This window comes from Tachysurus vachellii, chromosome 7, assembly GCF_030014155.1.
Source record: "Tachysurus vachellii isolate PV-2020 chromosome 7, HZAU_Pvac_v1, whole genome shotgun sequence".
Classification (NCBI taxonomy): domain Eukaryota; kingdom Metazoa; phylum Chordata; class Actinopteri; order Siluriformes; family Bagridae; genus Tachysurus; species Tachysurus vachellii.
The window spans coordinates 22,853,387-22,880,272 of NC_083466.1; the positions used below are offsets into that span (position 1 = coordinate 22,853,387).

The following is a 26,886-nucleotide window of genomic DNA, read 5'->3' on the forward strand; positions in this document are numbered from 1 at the left end:
TAATAAAAATGTGTTGCAAATAATGAATAATTATGGTCTTGAATCAAGAGCATGAATTTACACTTGAATTCTCTCTCTTTCTTTCTCTCTCTCTCTTCTCTGAAGTGTGAAGTGTTTAAGAGTACAGGAAATGTCAAATGTCAGTTGGACAGGATGGAGCTCCGTCCACTCTGTGTGATGTTCTGTGAGTAAATGTTTTCTGTGAGTCTTCATTAGTGGTGAATTAAGTTTTGTTTTAACCAAATGATTGTTTGAACAAACCTAATTTCATCTTCTGTGTGATTATTTAATTTGTCTATAGCTAAAGTCTGATATTGAAATTAGTGTGAAATTAAATTAGCAAATTAAAATTAAAATAGCATGAGCATGTTTAAAGGTTAGCTTGTTGCTGCAATAGCCCATACTATTAGCAAAATATTTAATTCTTTGTTTATATTTGCTGTTAAGCTAAGATATTAGAATTTAGACACACATACGTTGTCTATAAGTTTAATCGGATTTATTATCGGGTCGGATTACCTGTGTTAGATGTTAAAATTATTGCCGGGGTGATAGCGCCATATAGTGGCTAATGGTGAATAATTTGCCCTTTACTGCATAGGTTTTATTTCACTTTTGTTGCCTTAGTCTAAATGTATACTTTATTATACCACTTGTAAATTCCTGTTAAGTGTATTTATTATTTGTTTTATTTCAGAAACCACATACAAACATACATATGCACACACACCAACCCAAATGGAAACTGAACATGATTCAAGTGCATTTGCTAGAATAAATCGGAGAATTTGAGATATATATGTCGTGGACAATCCATTATTGCATCATCTTGTAACCTTCTGATCGAGGTTGAGGACAAGTATTGACACATCAGCATCTCACACGCATATATCTAGAACAAAGTGGACAGAGTGACCCTGTGGCTACAGCTCGGCCTGCTGTGGAAAGCCCTGCAACTGCTGCTGCACCAGGACCTAGGGAACATGCGCCTCAAGCTCAGACTGCAGACCAGAGCTCCACTAGTGACGTACCCACCCCAGAGAAGCCCTGCTCGGCCGAACCGGACCGGGAGAAGCCCTGCTCGGCTAAAACGGACCGGGAGAAGCCCTGCTCGGCTGAACAGTTGTGTTACAGTTTTAAATAAGAAAAAGCTGAGTGGGAGGGTAGAAACCCCATGGAGAAGTGTTTTGCGTTTTAATGCTGATATTAAACCAGAGTGGAGGACACTGTACAAACCACCATTGCCAAAAAGAGCTGCTGACCTCCATTGGAGGATTTTACATGGTATTATCTCTGTGAACTCGTTTATTTCTGTTTTAAAGCCTGATATTGCACATGACTGTCTTTTTTGTTCACAGAGAGAAACAGTTTTTCATGCTTTTATTCACTGCTCCAGGTTGCAATCTAGAACTGGCACAGGATCAGGTGCCAACTGGTTAACTTTATCTTCGGTCAAGCAAAGATGGCAATATACCTGAGCCAGAAAAAACAGATTACACAGAACACTGACTGTGAGGCCACAAAAATGTTAAAAAGGCTTATAAAATCAAAAATTTGAATTGATTTTAATTTTTACAGAAATATGAATGATGTGGATGTGTTTAAATGTGTGGTGTTGGGAAAATGTTTTGTGCTCTGTTGAGGAAGGAGAACTAAACTTTGCACCAGAGTTAAACTAATCACTCATGTTTTACTCAAGTGAAGTGAAGTGAAGTGACGTGACATACGGCTAAGTACGGTGACCCATACTCAGAATTCGTTCTCTGCGTTTAACCCATCCAAAGTGCACACACACAGCAGTGAACACACACACCGTGAACACACACCCGGAGCAGTGGGCAGCCATTTACAGTATGCTGCGGCGCCCGGGGAGCAGTTGGGCCGGCCCGAGACTCGAACCCACAACCTTTGGGTTAGTAGTCAAACTCTCTAACTATTTATTTATTTATTTATTTATTTATTTATTTATTAAGTCACCAGGAATTTTTATCATATGTGACTTAAAATAAAATGTGACTGTAAATAAAGTGTTGTAAAAAAAAGTCTCTCTCTCTCTCTCTCTCTCTTATTCTCTTTCTCTCTCTCTCTCTCTCTCTCTGAAGTGTGAAGGGTTTAAGAGTACAGGAAGTGTCGAGGCATTAACACTGACACTTGTTGTTCAGTCAGTCAGACAGTCATCAGTTGGACAGGATGGAGCTCCGTCCACTCTGTGTGATGTTCTGTGAGTAAATGTTTTCTGTGAGTCTTCATTAGTGGTGAATTAAGTTTTGTTTTAACCAAATGATTGTTTGAACAAACCTAATTTCATCTTCTGTGTGATTATTTAATTTGTCTACAGCTAAGGTCTGATATTGAATTTAATGTGAAATTATATTAAGCTTTTTGTGGTATGTTTACCTTATCTATCTATCTATCTATCTATCTATCTATCTATCTATCTATCTATCTATCTATCTATCTATCTATCTATCTATCTATCTGCACTCTGTACACTTCCTCTTTCACCATTTTTGGACTCTTCTGTATTTGGCTATGTGGAGAGATTCTTCATACGCTATTACTACAACGCAAATTATGAGTTATATATATACTTTATTAATAAAAATGTGTTGCAAATAATGAATAATTATGGTCTTGACTCAACAGCATGAATTTACACTTGAATTCTCTCTCTCTCTCTCTCTCTCTCTCTTCTCTGAAGTGTGAAGTGTTTAAGAGTACAGGAAGTGTCGAGGCATTAACACAGATACTTGTCGTTCAGTCAGTCAGACAGCCATCAGTTGGACAGGATGGAGCTCCGTCCACTCTGTGTGATGTTCTGTGAGTAAATGTTTTCTGTGAGTCTTCATTAGTGGTGAATTAAGTTTTGTTTTAACCAAATGATTGTTTGAACAAACCTAATTTCATGTTCTGTGTGATTATTTAATTTGTCTATAGCTAAAGTCTGATATTGAATTTAGTGTGAAATTAAAGTCAGTATTTTGTAGTATGTTTAGCTTTGAGCCAAGTGATTTTATGTGTAAAATATTAAATAGTCATTAAACAAACACTGTTTTCAGTAATTGCATCCTGGTGTCTCTCACATGGGCAGAACATTACAGCTGATTATTTTAACTGCTGTTATACATTCATACACTGTATTTGTTTAGGATTTTAAAATGTTCACTTTATTCTACATTTCTTTGGAGATCTTTTCTGCACTCTGTAAAGAGAAGAACGTTGATCTTGTAGATGTACAATGTGGGAGGAGACTGTGCCAAGCAAAGAGGAAATCAAGTGTCAGTTTCTAAATGAATGATATTTATATTAATAGCCATGGCACTGGGTTTAACAACAGAACAGACTGGATGCTGTTTTTAATATATCTGTTTGGGTGTATAAAATACCCTGCTGTTTTGTTGGTGACGTACGATGTGGGCGGAGTTATAGACCTGCACAGTCAAGTTTGGACCGGTTCTAATTAGTTCAGTCGCTACGGACGAGGCAGATTATTGTTTGTTCTGATATGTGCGTCCTTGAGACTGTAAGTGACATTTATTAATGGTTGATACATTATGCTACTGTTTATGTGCATTGATAATTGTGAGCATCACGTTTATGTGTGTAATAATTTGTGGTCACGTGTCATGATAGCATGAGCATGTTTAAAGGTTAGCTTGTTGCTGCAATAGCCCATACTATTAGCAAAATATTTAATTCTTTGTTTATATTTGCTGTTAAGCTAAGATATTAGAATTTAGACACACATACGTTGTCTATAAGTTTAATCGGATTTATTATCGGGTCGGATTACCTGTGTTAGATGTTAAAATTATTGCCGGGGTGATAGCGCCATATAGTGGCTAATGGTGAATAATTTGCCCTTTACTGCATAGGTTTTATTTCACTTTTGTTGCCTTAGTCTAAATGTATACTTTATTATACCACTTGTAAATTCCTGTTAAGTGTATTTATTATTTGTTTTATTTCAGAAACCACATACAAACATACATATGCACACACACCAACCCAAATGGAAACTGAACATGATTCAAGTGCATTTGCTAGAATAAATCGGAGAATTTGAGATATATATGTCGTGGACAATCCATTATTGCATCATCTTGTAACCTTCTGATCGAGGTTGAGGACAAGTATTGACACATCAGCATCTCACACGCATATATCTAGAACAAAGTGGTCCTTCGAGCCGGATGTTGATATCTTGTCCTCATGGCAACATCACAGGATTACGGGGAAGAGCAGAGTCACCATCCTAGCAGGATCCGACGGCTTCCTAGACATCTGCAGGACTTTCTACTTACTTCCCAGTCACGGCATACAGTTTCAAACCCCTTCATGATGATGTAAAGTTTCATGACAATGTAAATGTGGAATATCACTCTGCAACACCTGAGAGGCTTCAAATTGAGCATTCAACTGAAATGGAGAGGCTTCGTAGAGTGGAGGAAGGAGTATGGAATGTACAAGGGCAAATTAGGGAATTGCAAAGCACATTGGAAATGTCTATTGCACAGCGTAATGGTTCACCACGCATGCATCAGGGTTTATTTCATCCCCGTGCCACAGGTGTCGGACATCAACAATCAGTTCCTCACTCAGGCATCCAGAAACAGCCCATCCTGCAACGTAGTGCCAGCTTACCTCTTATTCGTGCAGACATTGAACCTGGTTCAACAACCCCTGATAATGTTGAAATAACAAGGTACTCCACACCATTAATTCCTACACACTCATCAAGCCCTGTCATCTACTCGCAGCTACCTAGTCAGCGTTCAGGTCAGTTATCAAAGTTAATACCTCAGGTTCAACAGTCAATGTCTCGTCCAGCATCTGTCCCAGTCCATAGGCATCCTGTAGTGGAATATGAGCCACGACCAGAGTCTGCACCAGCATATATGCTGAATCCGCAATATATTCCGCTACAGCCTACTGGTAGTCAGCAGACATCATATCAGCCACAAATGCCGTCTGCTAGACAACAATGTGCATCACCAATTTTATCGTCTACCTCCACAGTGTATCAACCTGTAGTTGGTCAACAACCAGTTTATGCATCCACTGTAACCCCTGTGCAGTATCATACTGCGCATCCTAATTTCTCAGAAGCTGAGTTAACTCATTCATTGCCAGCATATGCACAACCTCAAGTACCTCGGTTCTCAGATCCTCCCCCCCGACAGTCTGTAAGGTTCTCAGACACATATTTAATGGGTTATCAACCTGTCAGACCACCAGGTGCAGTATCTCAGCCCCAGATGTATTCTGCACCATACTCATATATTGCACTGCCAGTAGCTCAAGTTCCTAACATGGAGGAGATGGCTATTGCTTCCTCATACGGAATACCTAAACCTAAGCTAATCAACTTCACGTCTGGAAGAGAGAGTGAATTTGCTTTGCTGAAAAAGGGACTTGATAGCGTATTGGGTCCTCATATGCATCTGACAGAAGACTACAAATACCAGGTGTTACTTGATCATCTGAAACTGCCAGCTGCCTTCCAAATAGCAAAGAAGTACATGTACTGTATGATCTCATGCCATATACACGAGCCATGCAAGCATTGCAACAGAGATACGGGCAGCCTCGGCAACTAGTTCAAGGAGAAATTGGCAGTATTCTGTGCACTCCTACAATAAAACCTGGGGATTCCCAAGCCTTTGAAGACTTCTCTTTATCAGTCAGTACTCTGGTTGGCCTTCTTAGTACATTAGAAGGGCCTTCCCAGACTGAGCTTATGTGTGGATCTCATGTTGATAGATTACTCACCAAGCTCCCATCATCGTACAGAGATAGCTTCATTGAACATTGTCTGTCAAAGGGCATCCTCCAGAATGGGACTGATAAAACGTATACCCTCCTTGAATTTGCAGAGTGGCTTGAGAGGAAATCACAAGCGCTGCAGATATCCAGGAAAGCAGTTGAACTTTACAGCTCCGAAAGAACTCGCTATGAGAATAGAGAACAGAGAACCCTAAAACCACCAAAGGTACAGTCTACAATTTACTATGGCATGAATCAGACAGCTGAAACCTCAGCTTCGGCTAATGTATGTTCCCAACCAAAGAAGGATCTGACAAATGTTAAGAAACGGGAAAGCTTTAAACCATACTGTCCCTTCTGTAAATGCCAAATGCATTATCTTAACTCCTGTGCTGAATTTGGTAAACTGACTACGACACAAATAACTACTTGGATAAAGGATAACAACAGATGTTGGAAGTGTGGCAGAGGACATGAGCCTGCTAACTGTACCCTGAAAAAGCCCTGTACCCTCTGTAGTGAACAGCATTTAACAGTCCTCCACGAAACAGCAGTCACTATCAACAAAAGCATTCTTACCATGAATACGGTACCCAGAACAGTTTACCTTGATCATGTGACTCACTCTGGCAGAGTTATGTTGAAAGTGGTTCCCGTCAGACTCCATAATAATGGAAGAACACTGGATACATATGCGATCCTTGACGATGGGTCTGAGAGGACTATAATTCTCCCCACAGCAGTAAATTATCTTGAGCTGGAAACCGTGGTCGAATCATTAGCTCTTAGGACCGTTAGACAGGAAGTAGTCGAGATTCAAGGAGCATCAGTTTCATTTGAACTGTCTACACCTGTCAATCCTAGCATTCGGCATAAGATACACACAGCATTTACTGCTCTGGAGCTGAACTTAGCCAAACAATCCTGCCCCGTGGATAGGTTGAAAGCAAAATTTAAACATCTCAAGTTGTGGCAGGTAGATGTACTTCCCTTCCAAACGGTGAAAGACTGTACACGTTCCAAGCAGGATAAGGACGCTCTTAAAGTGCTGGAAACAAAGACCAAAAGAGTGGAGGTAGATTGGGTATGCCGTTATGCAACACCTCTTCTCCGCCTGAAGGATGCAAAGGTCTTAAATACTGGCCCAGAATCATTTATGGCCCTCTTACGAGCTACCGAACGCCGAATGCAACAAAATATAGAATTGGCCGAGGTTTATAATAATGAAATCCAAAAACTGGAGAATGCAGGATATGCAGTGAAGCTCACTCCTGAAGAGGCTAAAGCTACAAATGAGTCATGGTTCATTCCACATCATCTTGTACATCACAACGGGAAATCCAGAGTTGTGTTCAACTGCTCTTATCAGTATCAGCAAGTTTCACTGAATGATCAGCTACTTCCAGGACCTACATTAGGTCCATCTTTGCTGGGCATTCTCCTCAGATTCAGGCAGTACCCGGTAGCCATCAGTGGTGACATTCGAGCAATGTTCCACCAGGTTCGTCTCCTACCAGAAGATCATCCGTTGCTTCGGTTCTTGTGGAGAAATCTGGAAAGAGAGAGGAGTCCTGACATTTATGGAGTGGCGCATCCTACCGTTTGGAACTACATGTAGCCCATGTTGTGCCATATACGCCCTCCAGCGTCATGTCATAGATCATCACGAAACCAATGAAGAGGCAGTGGACTCAGTATTACACTCCTTTTATGTAGATAATTGCTTGCAGTCCCTTCCCACAACAGACCAAGCCAAGCGACTCGTCGATAAAATGAGACAGTTACTATCAAACGGCGGATTTGAAATCAGGCAGTGGGCCAGTAATTACCCAGAAGTAATTGAACACCTACTGACTGAGGCACGGTCTGAAAACTGCGAACTACGGCTGACTGAGCACAAAACCGACCATCAAGAGTCTACCCTTGGGCTCTCTTGGCATTGCATATCTGACAGTCTGAGTTACAAAAGTAAAGAATTATCACCCGAGGAGCCTACCATGCGCAATATATACAGAGTACTAGCCTCCCAATATGACCCTCTTGGTTATATTTTGCCTTATACCACCCGGGCTAAAATCTTAGTACAAGCTCTGTGGAACAAGAAAAGAGGCTGGGATGATATCATTGAAGAAGAAATGCTTAAAAAATGGCAAGATTGGACTAGTGAGCTCCAGTTTCTGCCCAAAATAAGTATGCCAAGGTGCTACTTCCCTCTCTGCCCAAATACAGATCGTGGCACAGTCGAGTTGCATGTGTTTTGTGATGCATCCGAGCGCGCTTATGGTTCGGTTGCGTACCTGCGCCTGCAACTTGAGGAAGAAGTTCAAGTCTCCTTTGTAATGGCTAGGTCCCGTGTGGCCCCTAAGAGACAGTTATCAATACCACGATTAGAACTGTGCGCTGCTCTAACTGGTGCCCAGCTAGCTAAACTCCTCCTAACTGAACTTTCCATACCCATACAAATCCCTGTTCTATGGACAGACTCTACAACAGTCCTTACTTGGATCAAATCAGAATCCTGTCATTACAAAGTGTTTGTTGGCACACGAATTGCCGAGATACAGGAATTGACAAGTTCAGATAGTTGAAAATATGTAGACTCAAAACTAAACCCTGCAGATGACATTACAAGAGGTAAATCTCTCTATGAGCTCTCTCAAGTATGCCAATGGAATCAGGGCCCTCACTTTCTACAGCAACCACGAGAAAACCGGCCAATACAACCCAACTTATCCTCAACAGATGAGGAGTTAAGAAAATCCTATTTCTGTGCGCATGTCGCTGTTACTTCATCTTCTCTACCAGCTCTAGACCAGTTCAAAACATGGGCCGACTTAGTACAATCTGCTTATCAGTCTGTGCATGGGGCGGCCACGCCCTCAATGTCCGCCACACAGCGTATCGACACTGAAATTCTCCTCCTAAAACAGGCCCAGCAGGACTGTTTTCCCGATGAAATCCATGCACTACAAAACGGGAAGGTAATAAGCTCCAACAGCAGATTAAACTCGTTGTCACCTGAATATGACCAAACAATAGGCTTAATTCGAGTAGGTGGTCGTCTACGTAAAGCAGAGTAACTAGAGATTGATGCTTTGCACCCCATTGTACTCGCACCAGAACACCCCATCACTAAACTCATAATACAGGACTATGATAATCGGCTCTTTCATCCTGGACCTGAACGTGTCTTTGCTGAATTGCGAAGAACTTATTGGATACTTAGAGGCAGACAGGCCATAAGAAAGTATCAACGACAGTGCAGAGAATGTAAGAAATGGCGTAGTAATCCAGTCAACCCCAAAATGGCCGATCTCCCTGTAGCTCGTCTCCGCATTTATTAAGTGGATTTGCTAGAATAAATCGGAGAATTTGAGATATATATGTCGTGGACAATCCATTATTGCATCATCTTGTAACCTTCTGATCGAGGTTGAGGACAAGTATTGACACATCAGCATCTCACACGCATATATCTAGAACATTGGTGTTTAATCAAACAGGAATCAAACAGTACAAGAATTAATAAAATAATCTACTTTTGAATAGTAACAGTAAACCTCCTTCATAGTGAGCCACATCACACCACATCACACCACACTGCTGTTCATTATTTTATTATCATCATAATAACTGCACACCAACAAGTGTTTTAGCTCTAAATGAACCTTAACTAATGTCTGTTTCTCTCTCTACCTTTAGTGCTGACTGAACTCATCCTCTGTACACAAACAGGTGATTCAGGTACATTTCAGTTATTAACCTTTTTTTATTTGCTTCAAATAATTTAATAACAAGTGACACATGTAATGATAAACTGAGACCAGTGGAATGTAATGAATCTTTCTGATGTGTCAAAGACTCAGTGGTGTTGTGAGGGTGGGGCTTCGGGGGCTTAAGCCCCTCATGTACTGTCAAAAGTCCCTGCGGTCTCATTTATAAAACTGTGCGTAGGATCCCTACTAAAAGTTTACGTACGCCCAAAAGCCAAAAATGGCATACGCCAAAAAAAAAATTCTGATTTATAAAACCGTGCGTACGCACTCCTCTAAGCAATGTTCCCTTTATAAATCACAGATCACCCACAGATATGCGTACGTGAACCAGCCTCAAATCCCGCCCTGTACACGCCCATTTTGAACCATAAATAGTCAATGCAAATCACTGCGCGGGCACGAGAGTGGACCTCGTTATAATGAGTTTCCTCTGCGCTCTGCGGGTTTAAAAATGGGGTGAGGAGCCAGCGTCTCAGGGGGTAGCCACTGTCGCCTGCAAGTTATAATTATATTAAAAGCAACATTGTTATAATTATATTAAAAACAAAATTGTTAGTTTCTACTTTTTAATATTGTTAAACTCACCAAGAAGCCAGTCATCATGTACTGCGCCTGCATTTAGTCTGTTCCCTACACTGTTATGTGTCAAGATAAAGGAATCATGTGTTGAAACAGGCCAGCGTGCCACAATGTTTGTGAGGGTCATGTTGGAGTCACATATCATTTGCACATTAATAGAATGCACATGCTTTCTATTAACATAAGCAAATTCATTTTCAGATGGTGCCCTTATAGCAACAAGAGCGCAGTCAATTGCGCCGATTGCATTTGGGAAACCAGACATTGCTGCAAATTGCATTTTAATTTCGGCCTGTTCTCGCACAGTGTAGGGGAACCTGATGTATCGACTACCCATATTAAGTATACCATTCAAAACGACAGATATTGTGGCACTCGGACGGCTGTGATATACCAGACCTATAGGGTGAGATGATAGATTCCAATAGAATTATTTCATATACAAAAAGGCCTTAGAGACAAAGTTGAGGATTACTTATAGTTTTTTTTATATAAATAATTTACCTGTCTGCCAATTCCCGCTGGAAACAGCCGGTTGCCAAGAACCCCAGAGTGTTGAGGACTTGTATTTGGACTGGGATGGCATGGTTCCGGCGTGTTGCCCTCTCTAATACTGGACCCAAGTCAGCACATAGGTCTAAGAGCACAGCTCTAGGGAATCTAAATCGCCTTATTAGCCAGTCATCATAATGGGCCCTGAAAACTCGTTCTCTCCTTATTCTGCCATTGGCGTAATCCTCCATTAGTGCCAGCAGTGCCATCATGAAGCATTACATACCCGGGTCAACGGAGGATTTATATGTTTCTAGCAATTAGACTGATCGATAACACCTTGACAAAATCACAGAATTAATTTGTGGGCAAAAATTTAAGACGAAAATGTTATAGTGAACACATGCTTCTTCATGACGGTTTTGTAATGAACACCGTAATAGGACCGATGATGAGTAGCGATTGTGCTTCATGACTGTATTGGCAGACTTTGACATTTTATGATATACAGTATGTGCATTAAGGAATATATTTCGTTTTTACACTGTGTTCTGCAGTTCTCTAATAAAAGGGTATTTCATGCTATTCTGTATGACATGTAGTCGCGCCATCTCCTCCTGCGCTCCCGTTGTGGACAATGTGACTGTAAGGCAGCGCTGATTATTCATTCATTCATCTGCTACCGCTTATCCGAACTACTCGGATCACGGGGAGCCTGTGTCTATCCTCAGGCGTCATTGGGCATCAAGGCAGGATACACCCTGGACGGAATAGCGCTGATTATTAGTATTATTATTTTTAATACATTTTGAATTACGTTTGGATTTTACTAGATGTATATAGCCTAAAACAATCGGCACAAATAACACTGTTGGATTTAGTCCTCATGATAATGGAATTGGAGTGAAAATTAAATGTCATTAATTCTTATAATCGTTCTTCTCACATGTATTTTCTACAATCTAACTTCAGTTCACGACCTCACCATCTGTGTCGCCAATTCCCTTTGTCTCCAGAATGTGCGTACGTATGTCTCAAAGTTTGCTTAAAGGTGCGCACATTTTCCCGTCAAGTTTGTTTTTTATAGATCACAACCTTTGCGTGGGAACTGGGCGTACGCACGTTTCCAGCCCCGTTTTGTGCGTACGCACGCTTTATAAATGAGACCCCTGGTCTTTTGAGGACTGAAAACGTTTTACACCACAATTAAAGTACAAGATTTACAAGTGCAATAAACCCGTATGTCCGTTAGCGCTTATTTTACACGTTCATTCCGCTATGCGCTGTTTTTAAACTTAGTTGTCGAGCTGTTAAACAGAACAGTTCCTATTCTGGTCAGCATTTGGCACTGTTGTTAGTATACGGCCATTGGACAGTCGTCATTCATTCATTCATTCATTCATTCATTCAGTAAGTCACTCAATCAGTAAAAGAGTTGGTGAGGTAATAATAATGCAAATGTTCTACCTAATTGAACAGTTTTAATGTTTGTTGTTCTGCTAAAATTAAATAGCCTTAATCAATTAAATGTATTTTACATCATAAATACATAAGATAAAATGTATGTGGCTCTGGATAAGAGCATATGCCATAAATGTAAACTTTTGAAATACTGAGTAAAGGGTCTGACAAATACAGAAACATATTATCCACATACAAGAATACTTTATGTTCAGAGAGCCCTCTTTGTACAGCTTTGATATAGCAGTCTCACCTCATATTGCAGCTGCCAATGGTTCATTCACCACCACAAACAAAAGAGATGATAAATTACAGCTGAGTATCTGCAGCGTAGAGAAATGAAAGGTGACCAATTGCTATTTACATGAGTAGCTGCTGAAGGAGATCCTTTAATTTAGGTTCTGAACCTTGGGCCGAATTCGATCTGCTACAGAGTATAACAGAGATAATCCGGGTCCACCCAATCAAATGCTTTTTCGAGATCAAGTGATGTTAGTACCTCTGGGGTTTCGGGAGAGGTGGGATCCTGTTTGTTCATCAAATATAATAGAGGGTAATATACATTTTAGTGTATGGCAAAAATCAATAACTTAATATCTACATTCAAGAAAGAGAGAGGTCGAAATCAACTGCATTCTAGACACGATATAACTAATATGACTGCTTTTTGCACTGTTGGAGGTAAAGCAGCAGAGTCAAAAGATGCTTTAAAGACAGACATTAAAATCACCGCAAGGTGATTGGCAATTTTTTTTTTTTTTTTTTTTTAAGAATTCACTCGGAAACCTATCCAATTTTTTTTTTTAATGTGTTAAAAGTCGAATCAGATTTTATTCACTCAGTTATTTCTATCATTTACATTTAGTTTCTCATTCTGTTGCTGAAACTCAATGCTGTGTCTTTATTAACATAAAGACTCGGACACATGCAACCTCATGTTGACTTTGCTTTACTTACACGTGCACACTTCTCTTCCTCATCCAGTTACAGCCATACAGTATATACATACACACATCAGGAACATACCAACTACACAGAAACTCCGGGGGTGACCTGAAATAAACCATTCACTGCATATACTACATCCCCCTTCATCTTTGAACATATAATTAGACAGGAAACAAAGGCATTGTGCTGTGAATATCACCAGTGAACAAGTAAACATTTGCTATAAACGTGTGATGTAAACAGGCATCTAGCCTTCTCAATAAAGTACATAATCTTTAAACTGTGCAGGTTGTCTAATGATTCTCCCAGCTCTTGTACATTCAGAACTTTGGACGGTGTGGTTGGTTATGCCTTGCGATAGCTCAGTTGTGTTGGTTCTGGGATCGTCTCGTTGTACTCATCATTGTTAATGTTTATGGACCAGTCAGGGAGTGGATCATGTTTGGCTGATCTGTCACGTCTAAGGTGAGGTCTGTTCCTGTGGTAAGTTGTGCACAATGATGTAAAATCAGTGACAGGCGTGTTAAGAAGGGTCAGTAAGGCAAGATTAGGATCAGTGCCTGTTTGAGCAGCTGCTTTCAGCATGGATTTAACAGTCTTTATGGCTCATTCGGCCATACCGTTGGATTGAGGGTAGTTTGGGCTGGAATGTTTGATGGTGAAACTCCATTCATGAGCAAATGTAGCCATTTCAGTACTGGCAAAGGTACGTGATCTGCAATCAGGATCTTAGGTACTCCATGTCTTGCAAATGCTGCGTTGAATTGTGCTATAAGTGAGCTTGATGTTTTGTAAGGACTTTAGAGAAATTTTGAGAAATAGCCTACAATCAGATGAAATGAACAGCCTTGAAACTCAAAAACATCAGCAGCTAAGTTCTGCCAGGGTGTGTCTGGGACAAAATGTGGGATAAGTGGTTCTTTTTGGTTTTCAGGAAGATTCTCTTGACAGGAACTACAAGATTCTACAATGTGATGCACAGCTTTAGTCAGTCCTGGCCAGTAAAAGCATGATCTGGCATGTGCTAGAGACCATTGTATTCCCTGATGTGGGATGTGTAGCCTTTTTAGCACTTCTGTGCATAGTGCACGAGGGATGATGATCCGATCATCTTTCAGAAGAAGTCCATCGTCTATGCTAATGGTGTGTCTGATTTGCCAGTAATGTTATATATCAGTAATGTTATCTGGCAATGTTTAGTAATGTTATCTGTTATTATGTAATGTTGGTCTGGCACTTTTCATTACTGTGTCTCTGTTCACTCAAGTTGCTGTAATTTTTTGTCTTGGGCGATGTTAATTAGACTTTTAATTCATCTTCTAACATCATGTTTTGTCTTTATTAACATAAGTCACACGTTGAGTCACACAACGTCATGTTGACTTTGCTTTACTTGCACGTGCACACTTCTTCCTCATCCAGTTACAGCCATATATACATACACACATCAGGCACATACAAACTACACAGAAACACAGTTTATTTCAGGGTGACCTGAAATAAACCATTCACTGCATATACTACACTGAATGTTGCAAGAGTTTAACCGGGAAAACAGGAGAGCAAAAATGCTGTAATTAAAACATGAATCAATAGTTCATAACTTGCAAATTCATAACAGTAACTTGATTCATTTTCAAGTCAAGTCACGTCAAGACACTTTTATTGTCATTTCAACCATATATTGCTGTTGCAGTTGTAAGAAATAAAAAATGCGTTGTGTAAAAATAAGACGATGATGTTGATCTTAATGAAGAACAAGAAGTTTATTCCAGCATAGCAGTGACAAAATACATGACGTACTTTGGGTTCATCGGAGTCAATAAGAACCCAGAGCAAATGCTGCTCAAGCATTATATACAGTTTTTTCCCTTTTGGTAATTTAAATGAAGTTCCACTTTGAATGTGCATTGAGTGTAAGAACTGAATGTCTCCCAAATGGCTGGGCTACACTTTGTTGTCTAGCTGATTGTCTTTAAATGTTAATCATGGTCACGTACACCTTGTCTTGGTATTGTTACAATTGTTATCAACCAAGTGGTAACTTTAAATGGTAATCGCAGTCACGTACCCTTTGTTCGTGGTGATTCTTAATGTCCTGCTACCGTTCCCATATTTATAATTGAATCAGGTTTACATGTTTAGAGTCCTAAACCTATTACCTTATGATACTTACAGTAAACCTTTTTAGGAATGAGCTCTTTTAGATGTGCACCTTGGAGTGGAATTTGGGTGCAATTTCTGTAATTTCTTACACAGTACACAGTGAAATGAGACAATGTTTCTCCAGGATTGTGGTGTTACATAAAACAAAGACAGGGCTAAGGACTTACAATATGCCCCTTTTCCACCAAAAAGAACCGGGTGCTGGTTCAGAGCTAGCACTGGTGCTGGTTCAAAGTTGGTTCCACTGGCGAACCTTCTAAGAACCGGTTTGTCTTTCCACCGGCTAAAGAGCGTCACAGAGCCGAGTGTGACATCACTGTATACGTGTCACGTGTGCCAGCAACGTTAGCGCAGCAGCGGCAAACACAAACACATCAACAATGGCGGATGTTGCTTTACTGTTAATGCTCATGGCTTTGTGAACCTACATTAATACCCAAACGTGGCGAATCCAACGTGTACGTGCAGCTCCATGTAATCTGTATAAACGGAGGTTGTAAACGAGAAAGTACATAACGTTATTTTATCATTAACAGAGAAAAAAGTTAGCCTTAGCATGTAGCTACTTACTATCATGTGTGCAGGTAATGTATCATATCACGGTAAAGTAAAAGTGTATTAAACATTAGTATACTTAAGGTACATTATCAAATGCGCTAACAGTAGCCCCGCCCACAAGCGGTTCTTAAGTCTAGACCAGCAACGTTTTGGTGCTACTTGAGAACCACTTTTCCTGGTTCAGAACCGGTGCTTTGGCTGTCAAAAAAGAAAGAACTGGTTCTAAATTAGGCTCTGGCTCCGAACCAGCACTCAAACTGATTTGAGCACACAAGCTTCTGAAGTGTTCATCTGAGCCTTAACCTCTGAGCCACAACAACTACACAAAAACAACAATGCAATTAGCTTGCACTGATTCAACTACTTCTTAAGAGTCAAGAAGCTTTTATTGTCATTTTAACCCTGTATACGTAGCTGTCGCAGTGAAATGAAAACATTGTACTGTAGTGTAGTGAGTCAATGCAATCTAGTTAAAGTATTTGTGGTGACACAGTGAGTTAAAGTTCAATAAAATATAAGAAGGTTGTCTGTTCTAATCCCAGAGATACCAAACTACCTTGATTGGGTTCTTGACCAGGATTATTCAGCTTAGTTACATCTTGAATCAACCAAATGACCAAAGGTAAATGTGTTATTTTATGCTACACATGATATTCCATAACTGTACTGTAAATATATGTAGCGCCCTATTCCTCTCAGATTAAATGGGATGGGCCCTGGGTGTGTAGGTTTAAGATCTCTATTATTAAAATACATATACAGATGTTATCTATACAGCAACCTTTGATATACAATAGCCAACACAACAACATTGAATTTACTGTAACTGGACCCAATTTAAAAGAAACAAAAATAAAAATAAAACCAAAATAGTCTCATAGTCATGCACGAATATGAAATGGCATGCCTAGGCCCCATAAACAGTTTTATTAAACAGTTCACTAAAAAACTATTTCCAAAAGAAAATAATGTAGCACTCCTTAGTCTTGGCTAGGGAGTGGTGCAACGAGGTGTTAGCCGAACTGTTCGGCTGATAACCAGTTCAGCAGACGTTGAGTTTAGGCAGAATTCCCATAGTGCCAGAGGTACCACAGAGCGTTCCTTCTAGGTCTGGGTGCTATCTGGTTGCTGTTATGCAACTCAGTTGAAGAGCTCGTCTCGCTAGTTCATGCAGCTACATGGGACACACCCGCTCTCTCGTTTTCGCTCGTGTTTAAAAAAACAAAGTAAATTCTGACACTAGAATGATGCAGAATCTACTTCAAAGCCTAACAGGCACATTTACAATGCTTTGTTAGTTCTCTTGTCCACAACTTACCAGTATTGTGTTAACTTATTATTCGTCTAACTCACAGAACGCTCACATGCTATTGCCATTCCTCTCTTCCTCCCCCTTATCTCTCTCCTGTGAGTGAAGGTGGGATAAAAACAGACCCAAAAGCACAGGCCAAACAAGACAAAACAAAAGGCAAGGATTGCCCCTGCCATAGGCAACAACACGTCTAAATACTAATGACAATTAGACTCATAAGGGACAGGTGTGCAGAGACGGGAAGGAATAGACAAGGGGGGCAGACACGTGAACACAAAACTTAACAAAATGCACTTGGTAAAAGGTACAGTAAAATCACAGCAAGCTGATTAGCAATTTTTTTTTAAAGAATTCACTCAGAAACCCATCCATTTTTTAAATTTTATTTATTGAGTATATCTGTTAAAAGTCTAATCAGATTTTACTAACTCAGTTATTTCTATCATTATTATTATTTTACTTTTAGTTTCTTATTCTTTTGCTGACATTCAATGTTCCAAGAGTATAATTGGGAAAACAGGAGAGCAAAAATACTGTAATTAAAACATAAATCAGTAGTTAAAAGCACTTACAAATTCAGAACAATAACATGATTCATTTTAGCATTGAGTCAGAATTACAAATTGTGATCTGCATTTTATTTATTAGTAATTACATGATTAAAATAATAATTTTACATTTATTTTTTTACACAGAGAAACCTAAAGCTGTGCTGATTATAAAGCCTGATCCACAGGTGTTCAGTGGAGAGAAAGTGACATTCAAATGTGAGATACAGAGTGCAAAAGTCACAGAGTGGACATACAGCTTGTATAGGAAAGATTACACAAAGAACTCATACAAAGAAACACAAGAGTTCATCATCAGCTCAGTTACAGACTCTGACGGTGGTACATACATCTGCAGAGGGATGAGCAGTGACTCTCAGTTCTCAGAGGACAGTGATCCTGTTACACTCACTGTATCAGGTAAGTCTGTGAGTTTATCTCATTATTATTTGTATTACTTATCATTTCTGTTTATTAAAAGTAAAATATATCAGTAATTTCATCTTCCAGATCTTCCAGAAGCCTCATTTTAGAGACAATTTAAAGCTTCCTCCTGTCTGTTACATTACATTTTCACTTTTCTATCTTAAAACCTCAAATTCCCTTCATTTCTGCTCAAGACACAGATCATCACTTATTAGCCAGTCTTTACCCTTTGATTTTATTTTTAATTTTATTGATCTGTATAAAAAAAACATGTTCTTTACTTAATAGTCTAAAGCTGATGTTACTGTCATGATTTTGTATGTTTGAAAACAGATTACAGAGTTTCACTGCTGTGGCTTCACAGTAAATATCAGTATGTTTAGTTGAGTGATGAAAATAAATAAATAATGATGTGTGCAGTTGGTGGTGCAGGTTTTGTCATCCCAATCTGCCAACAGCAAAATACACTTTACTACAACTTGAGGTGGCAGTAAAGTAAAGTAGTGTCAGATTTAGAGTAAATAACTGTGACACACATTTACAATAAAGTACTGTGTAAGGTATCTTAGTGTTACATAAAACAACACGTGTCCCGGTACACTTTTGTATTTTGCTCAATGACATCTTGGTAGTGCTTGGATTTGAGCACACAAGCTTCTGAAGTGTTAATCTGAGCCTGAACCTCTGAGCCACAACAACTACACCAAAAACAAACACTGCAATTATCTTGCACTGATTCAACTACTTCTCAAAAGTCAAGAAGATTTTATTTCTAGAAAATGAGCACTTAGATATTAACAACTTTAAGAAAAAAAAAAACAAAACCACAGATTTAACATTTTTACATTTTAGCATTTATCAGCATTTATCAGTTGAGCATTTATCAATTGAGCAATAACTGTTTATTTATTTATTTGTTTATTTATTACAACTTCCTTATGTATTTTAACTGGGTTACAAATAGAATAATTTTTAAACTAGTAAAGTAACATAATATTAAGAAAATATGTAGGTCTAGTTATTGTTTTTCTGAGATCAGTAACATTTTTAATCTGATTAGTGCAGTAAAGATTACATTACTTCTGAACTGTGTGTTTCTTCTCTAACAGAAAAAACTGAACTCACGACTGAACTATAAATATAATTGGATAAATTCAGTGGAAGTGTTTGATAAAAGTGACATGGCTTCATTTAAAAGGTGTTTTATGATTATTTGATTTAACCTTTATTTAACGTGGTAAAATCTCACCGAGATTAAAAATCCCATTTTCAAGAGACCTGGGCAAGACATCAGCATGTCAAATTTCAACAAGCAAAACAGACAAGCAGTTATACAATAGAGTTAGCATAGCATCATAGCATCCCAAAACATTGATCTGAATTTCTTCATGTAGAAAAATTACACACAAACATTGTGTATTTTTTTTTGTTTGTTTAAAAACAAAAGACTCTAAAATGGCTATTTATGATGTTTTTAAAGAATATTAAACTATCACAAAATAAACATAAAGTAAATTCAAATTATGTTTGGATGTTTCTAATTGAATCATTTTCTATATATTCAGACATGGGTAGATAAGTTGTAACGGCTCAGTGTTCATGTTAATTGTGACACGAAAAGCAGATGTATGATGGATGTATGAATGGATGGATGAAATTCCCCACAACTCTCGTTAAATGAAGCACTGATAGATTATATGTGTATTAAATGTTGTTTTATGTGTTAAATGTGTAAATAAGCAGGTGATTACGGTAGACTGGAAATACAGAATGTTACTTAGACCTCTTAGAACTTATTAGCTATTCTGATTGTAGTGACACATTTTTATTATTTAAATTGTTACAAATATTTGACATTAATTTGACATTTAATTCTTCGTTACTTAATTGTCAAGATGATTCCTGTCATGATTTTAAACTTTCACTACTGTGATTTTACAGTAAACAGTTAAATGACTGAATCAGATTTATTTTTATTTTTTTTAAAGAAAGAAAGAAAAAAGAAAAGAAAAAGACACTAATGTGTGTAATATGGTTCAGAATTTGAGACAATTTATAAAAGATGAGGAAATTAAATTCACTGGGGCAATTCAGTGACCTTTATGTATCAGTTCAGTGTTTATTTATTTATTTGTAAACAATTTTCTGCATATAAACAATGTGAAACCTTTACAATTAAACACTGTAACTAATTGCTTAATTAGGCACGAAGATTAAATTATTGGTTATGTTGTAAAAGTGAATGAAATACAGCTCTTCATCATTTTATATCAACAGAAAAACCCAAACCAACTGTGATTGTGACTCGTCAGAGCTCCGTCTATACTGGAGACAATGTTACTCTGAGCTGTAATCTGATGTCCACTGGATGGACTTTTCTCTTTTACGAAGGACCGACATGGAATTCCCTGTCCCGTGAAGCCTCAGACACCAAAACACACACTGTGAGAGTCTCTAATGAAGGACGAGTAAATTACTACTGTAAAGCACACAGAGGAAACTACTACTCTGAGATGAGTGAACCAGCCACAATTACAGTGACAGGTGTGTCATGTTTTCTACTTTTACACTACAGGTTTAATGTTAGGAAGACAATGAAAACCTAATTATTTTATTGTTTTAATAATTATTTGTAATAATATAAATATATAATATATTTACTTGATTCTGGATATGTTTACATTTTTGTGATCTTTCTATAGCAAGACCAAAGCCTGAAGTGAAAGTACAGCCAGCTGACCATGGCTTTGTGTTTACTGGAGAAACTGTCACTTTCTCATGTGAGATAAAGACTGGAGGATCCTGGGAGTATCACTGGTTCAGGGATAATGAGAAACTCAGTGATGCTGCAGGAAAGCAAATCTACAAAATCATTAATGTTAAAGAGTCTCATAAAGGTGTTTACACATGTAAAGGAACATCAGACCCACAATACACAGAGACTAGTGATGCTGTTACACTGACTGTATCAGGTGAGTGTGTTTTATGTCACATATTGTCTGTTTCTGTAACATCGTGGGTGTCTTTCAGACAAACCCGCGGCCACCAACACGCCTCTTTATAGGCTCTCGGTCACGTAGCTGCAATTAGCGCAACTCGTGACACGTGTTCACGCCTCTATTTAAGAGCCCGAGGTTCGGCGTGCGGACAGAGTGTGTGTCAGAGTAGAGCGGTGATACGTATCGGAGCTTGTAGCGCTATAACAGCTTATATATATATATATATATATATATATATATGTATATATATATATATATATATATATATGTATATATGTATATATATATATATATATATATATATATATACACACACACACATGTATGTATATGTATATATATATATATATATATATATATATATATATATATATACACACACACACACACACACACACACACACACACACACATATATATATATACACATATATATATACACATATATATATATATATATATATATATATATATATATATATATATATAACACACACTAATAGGAGTTAGGAGAAGAATTTCCGGTTGAGTTTCAGCACGGTGAGACGTATCAGAGTGGTATAATAAGCACTAAGAGGTCGAAATGGAGAAGATTTTGATTGAGTTACAGAGCAGTAACCTGTATCGGAGCGCACGTCGCTCTGAGAGGTCATTTTCCGTGGAGAAAGGAGTTAACACTTCTGTGCTCGTCCCCGGATGTTTATTCTGTACCTGCCTGCTGTAGCGGTAGAGATAAAGTCCCACGATCGAACCCCGCTTTGGACTTTCACCATCACAAGCATTTCACCTTCACTTATTACTTTTTGGGTCATATAATAAATAATATACAGTATGTGTGTATTTTTATATATATACAGTCACAATCCACCCCCCTGCACTTCCCCCTTTATATTTATACCGTTTTAAATCCCGTCATCACTCTTTATCCAGCCACACGCTTTCTATGTAGGGAGCCATGAAGTCAGTATTTTTATATTTATTTCAAATTTAATACCCTTTTTTTATTGGGCTACAAATAAAAGAAACAAATTATATAGTTACAAACTATTTCTCCAGTTTTTGCGGTTTCCCTTTTTAATAAAAGATTATTTTAACTAGGCTACACTAATAAAATAACATAACAGTAGAAAATGATGTGGGCCTAGTTATTGTTCTGCTGATATTTTTCTGCTGTTTCTATTGTTCTGATGTTTTCAAAATGTAGAGTTGATTAGTGCAGTAAAGATTGCATTATTTCTGCTTCATTTCTAACAGAAAAACCTAAACCTGAACTCACATCAGACCTTAAAGGAGCTGCACTGATGGGAAACCCAGTGACTCTGTTCTGTACACTGAAGCTGCAGTCTGCTGGATGGAAGTTTTACTGGATCAAACCCACACAGAGCTCTGAGACTGAGACTGAAACACACCAGTACTTCATCAGTCCTGTTATTCTCTCTGATGGAGGTCATTACAAGTGCAGAGCTGGAAGAGGAAACCCAGTCTACTACACAGACTACAGTGATGTACTCTGGGTAAATGTTACTGGTGAGTAAGAAACTGCACTTCACACAATATGTTAACAGTGAAGCTGGGTAGTTAAACACAGTAAGACATATTTACACTGCTACATACAGAGAACAAATTTACCTCAAAAGCACCAAAGTGTTGGAGTGTTGCTCAAGTGTTGAAGAGTGAAGAGGAAGAAGTTTGAACTTTTATATTGAACCACTGAGTGTGAGTAATTGCAGAGAATAAAAAAACCCTCATTTTTGTGCAGTAAATTATCATTAACATATTTTAGGCTATATGTATAGTTCAATATATTAACCTAAGTTTCTTTTTATTAATAAAAAGTTTAATAAATAAAAAAAAAGTTAATACAATAGTGACCTATAATGAAATATAATAATATTAATCTGATTATTAACAGGTGAATCTTCTCCAGTGTCTCTGGTCATCAGACCAAGCAGAACTCAACACTTTACTGCTGACTCTCTCTCACTGAGCTGTGAGGACCAGAGTAACTCTACTGGATGGACAGTGAGACGATACACACATAATGAGACATCGTTCAATTGTTCATCAGTTTCAGGATCTACATGTAACATCAGCTCCCTCTCTACATCACACACTGGAGTTTATTGGTGTCAGTCTGAATCTGGAGAACGCAGTAATTCTGTCAACATCACAGTGCACAGTGAGTCATTTCATCAGTTCTCATCAATAATATTTAATACACAAAACCAAATCAATTCTTAAGTACTGTGAACAATTGATTTGATGGCTTACTTGTAATATCACAAGAAAAGTTTATCATCTTGTGATTGACAGCAGTGCAGTAAAAACTCTAAAATAAAATTTCCAGACAATTTTTAATCAATTTCAGATGTTTACTTAACACGTTGCCATTTCTTACTTCAAATGAACGAACTATGTTAGATGCTTCAGCTCATGTACAGTAGTTCTCTGATTCTTGCTGTCTGAGTCACACTGCCGTAGTTAACATAACTGCTTGTATATTTATAACCTGAGTAAATGAGGAACACTTTAACATACTGTATGAGCTACATTTATAAATAGCTATTAAGCTTAAGCCCTAAACCTATTTTCCTGACTGTTTTTTGAAAGTGACACGCTCTACTTTAAATTAATACATCTCAAAAACTATAAGGTGTATTTGAATAATTCTGGTATCAAAATTAAGTTAACAATCAAGATTGCTGCAGAATTATAAGTATATCTAAAAATATAAAATAAGTATATCTATTACCAGATCAGATTACAGTAATAGAAGCTGGTACACAAAAAAAAAGTCAAAACAAATTCCGTCTAACAAAAATTTCAATTCAAAGGAGAATAGCCCCATCTAAACCTTCATATTGAAGCCTACATACTCCAGAAATCAATTGTATAACTTCTTACCTCTAACTACAGGACACAGCGCCCATGACTGTATGCCAGTCTGAGCCTCTTCCCCTCTATAGAGCTAAAAGCTGGTGCTTACTGGATATAAATCAGCTCTAAAATGACAAAATAAACAAATAATCCACAATAAACACATCGTTACATACCTTATTCAGTATGTACCATCGTTACATATGCACGATTTTCTGGATTTGAAAACACACCTCTTGTGTTTTTTAAGCCCAGCTGTTTTTTGTTCCACATGATTCAGCGTTTAAAAAGACAAAATAAAGAAAATCCTTTGGACAGTTGAGTTGGTGCATTTAAATGCCAAGAGTATTTAACTTTTCTGATCTATGAACAGTGATAATTCGATTTCCCCCTCTATAGATAGGCGAAAGAGGTAAATTTAAGATGTATGAGGTTAATTGTGTGGCAGACAGGGTACAGTAGCATGCAGGCCTGACTGACAGCAGTATCAGCTGCAAGACCTTCATATTTTCCATAAGCTGATTTACTGATCACACAAACCTGTTTCTATCAGTTCATTTGTTGATTCCACATGATATTTGACTTGTTAAAAATAAGCACTGAATCCACCAATGAAACAGATTTCTGGAAAAAAGGGTGTGTGAATAATAGTAGGTCATAATTATCAAGTTTCTGGAAATTCATATTGATCAACATTTGAACATTGAACAACATTTTTCATTTGCCTGATTTTCTCAGAATATTCAACTTTCCCTCTTTCTCTGTACAAGATGAAAAGCTTTTGGGGCAATATTAAAAAAAAAAACTGCATGTGTCTTTCCAGGTAATAGATAAAAAAGTCTATACCAAGGCAGTGACAAGGAAATGTACGATTTAAGTATTCTTTTTTCTAAGAATATAAAATACTCTGTTGTGAATTCTCAGAGAAATTCAATGTGTTTACTAAACCTTATAAAGGCATGCATGTTACAGTAATAATGTAGAATTGCAAACTTCAAGTTTTCAGTGTCTTCCTTCTCTATCCTGCAGATGGTGCTGTGATCCTGGACAGTCCTGTCCATCCTGTGACTGAGGGACAACCTCTGATTTTACGCTGTTTAAATAGACAAAAACTCTCAAACTCTGGTGTTTATTTTTATCAAAATGATTCCATCCTCCAGAACCAGACTACAGGAGAGATGATCATCAGTAGTGTCTCAAAGTCAGATGAAGGTTTCTATCACTGTAAACACCCAGAGAGAGGAGAGTCACCGAAAAGCTGGGTTTCAGTCAGAGGTGAGAAAAGTTTATTTAAATAAAACTTGTGTGTTAGAGTCAGTTTTCTGTTTTCATTTTAAAAATATCAATTAAACTTGTTGCACTTTTAGCAGCTTGATTGCAAGTACAGAAAAAAAGGTTAATTTTGATAATAGCAATCTCAATAAGCATGACACCATTTTGAGTAAAATAAGCACAAGTTATAGTGTATTTAATACAGACCAGAGAATCATGCTGAGTGATGATTAAAGGTTTGAAAAGGCTTGTATTTCAAGCATTAACACTTTATTTTTTGAGGTCTACAGTCAACAAACTGTCTATAGGCTGTGACTCACCTGCCAGGTTCCAGATAAAAGAGCAAATATTAACAGTCCTAATGATCAGTTAAATGTTATAGAGAAATGGCTGTATGTTGATAAAGAAAGTAACATCTTAAGTTGTAGACATTTTTGTCATGTACGCCCAATACATTAATGCTTTATATATGATTTTTATAGATGGAAAAGCTCCAACATCTGTACTGAAGCTCCTCAGCAGTGTAGCAACAGCCTCCCTGTATGTGCTGGTGACCATCATTCTGGCAGTGAAATGTTACAGAGCTCGAGGTAAGAACACAGTGTTCTTCATTAGACATAAAATTAAACCCTAACATTATATAAGAGGCTAATTGGTAGTGTTCATAATTATGTATTTTTCAGCTGAACCCGATGAGGACAACAGACCATACAGAGTGATAGAAGCTGAAACGTCTTTCTGAGTGTCAGGTTATAACATTATCTAAAACATCTATCTTTTAAATAACAGCAGGTTCCAGTGCAACAGAGAACACATACATACATGTCATGATGTAGTAATGAGTGGTTGTGAGGCTTTAGAGGTGATTTCTTTTCCTGATGTACTGTATTTTATTACTCCTATGCATTTTCTTTTCACTATTTAAACCTTAGATTGTATTATTGCATTTTGTCTAGCTATATGACATACTGTTTGTTTTAATTGAATAATAATTTTCAGAATATAGCCAGCATTCATACAATTTAGCATTTACTCAGGGATAAATATGCAGTATGGTTTGATACTATATAATGGAATAAATCTTAATTTTGTTATTTTTTTAAGTAAATACTTGGGCAGAAAAGTTTTGTTAAAAGATTTTTTGAATGTGACTGAATCTTTATTGATTCAGTTTTTTACCTCATTCTGTTTTTGCCTGCATCTGTTTTTGCTGATCACCTTACAATCTCCTGTTTGTTGACCTTGATTCCATTTGAAGTTTTGTATATTTTGCTTGAGCTGTTCCTAATAAACCGTCCACTGCAACTTGCATCCTCTCTGACTCGGCCTTCTTATGTGGCACAATGCATTTTTGTGATGTTTGTTATAATAAATTAATTAATACTGTAGACCATTGTATTAAGTTCTATAGGGTCATTTACCACTCACAAAATCTACATAATCACGTAATTCACTAATTAATCATCTTGTCCTACTGACATTCTACAATTCTAAGTATCAATAAAACTTGGTCACTTTTAATCATGAATATATACATTATTACTGCTCACTACAGGAAAACTGAACACTAACAATTCAAAGGAAACAAATAGCAGGTCAGTGATTGTTTGCTACAGCTGACTACATTAAGTCATTACATGTGGTATATGTAAGTAAAACACAAATACATGTATATACAGTGGTGTGAAAAAGTGTTGGCCCCTTCC

General features: G+C 37.7%; 2 protein-coding genes across 4 annotated transcripts in view; one reads left to right on the plus strand and one right to left on the minus strand.

The window, feature by feature from the left end:
- Positions 1–26,886, minus strand: part of LOC132848923 (Fc receptor-like protein 5) — a 103,796-nt gene that overhangs the window by 44,045 nt on the left and 32,865 nt on the right. The window lies entirely within an intron of this gene.
- LOC132848926 (Fc receptor-like protein 5) lies at positions 2,726–26,492 on the plus strand. The gene is made up of 10 exons (XM_060875035.1): positions 2,726–2,820; positions 9,469–9,510; positions 17,754–18,026; positions 20,310–20,576; positions 20,735–21,004; positions 22,286–22,558; positions 22,944–23,210; positions 24,938–25,183; positions 25,663–25,770; positions 25,864–26,492. The coding sequence occupies exons 1-10, from the start codon at positions 2,790–2,792 to the stop codon at positions 25,920–25,922; spliced, it is 1,836 nt and encodes a 611-aa protein (XP_060731018.1). The 5' UTR covers positions 2,726–2,789; the 3' UTR covers positions 25,923–26,492.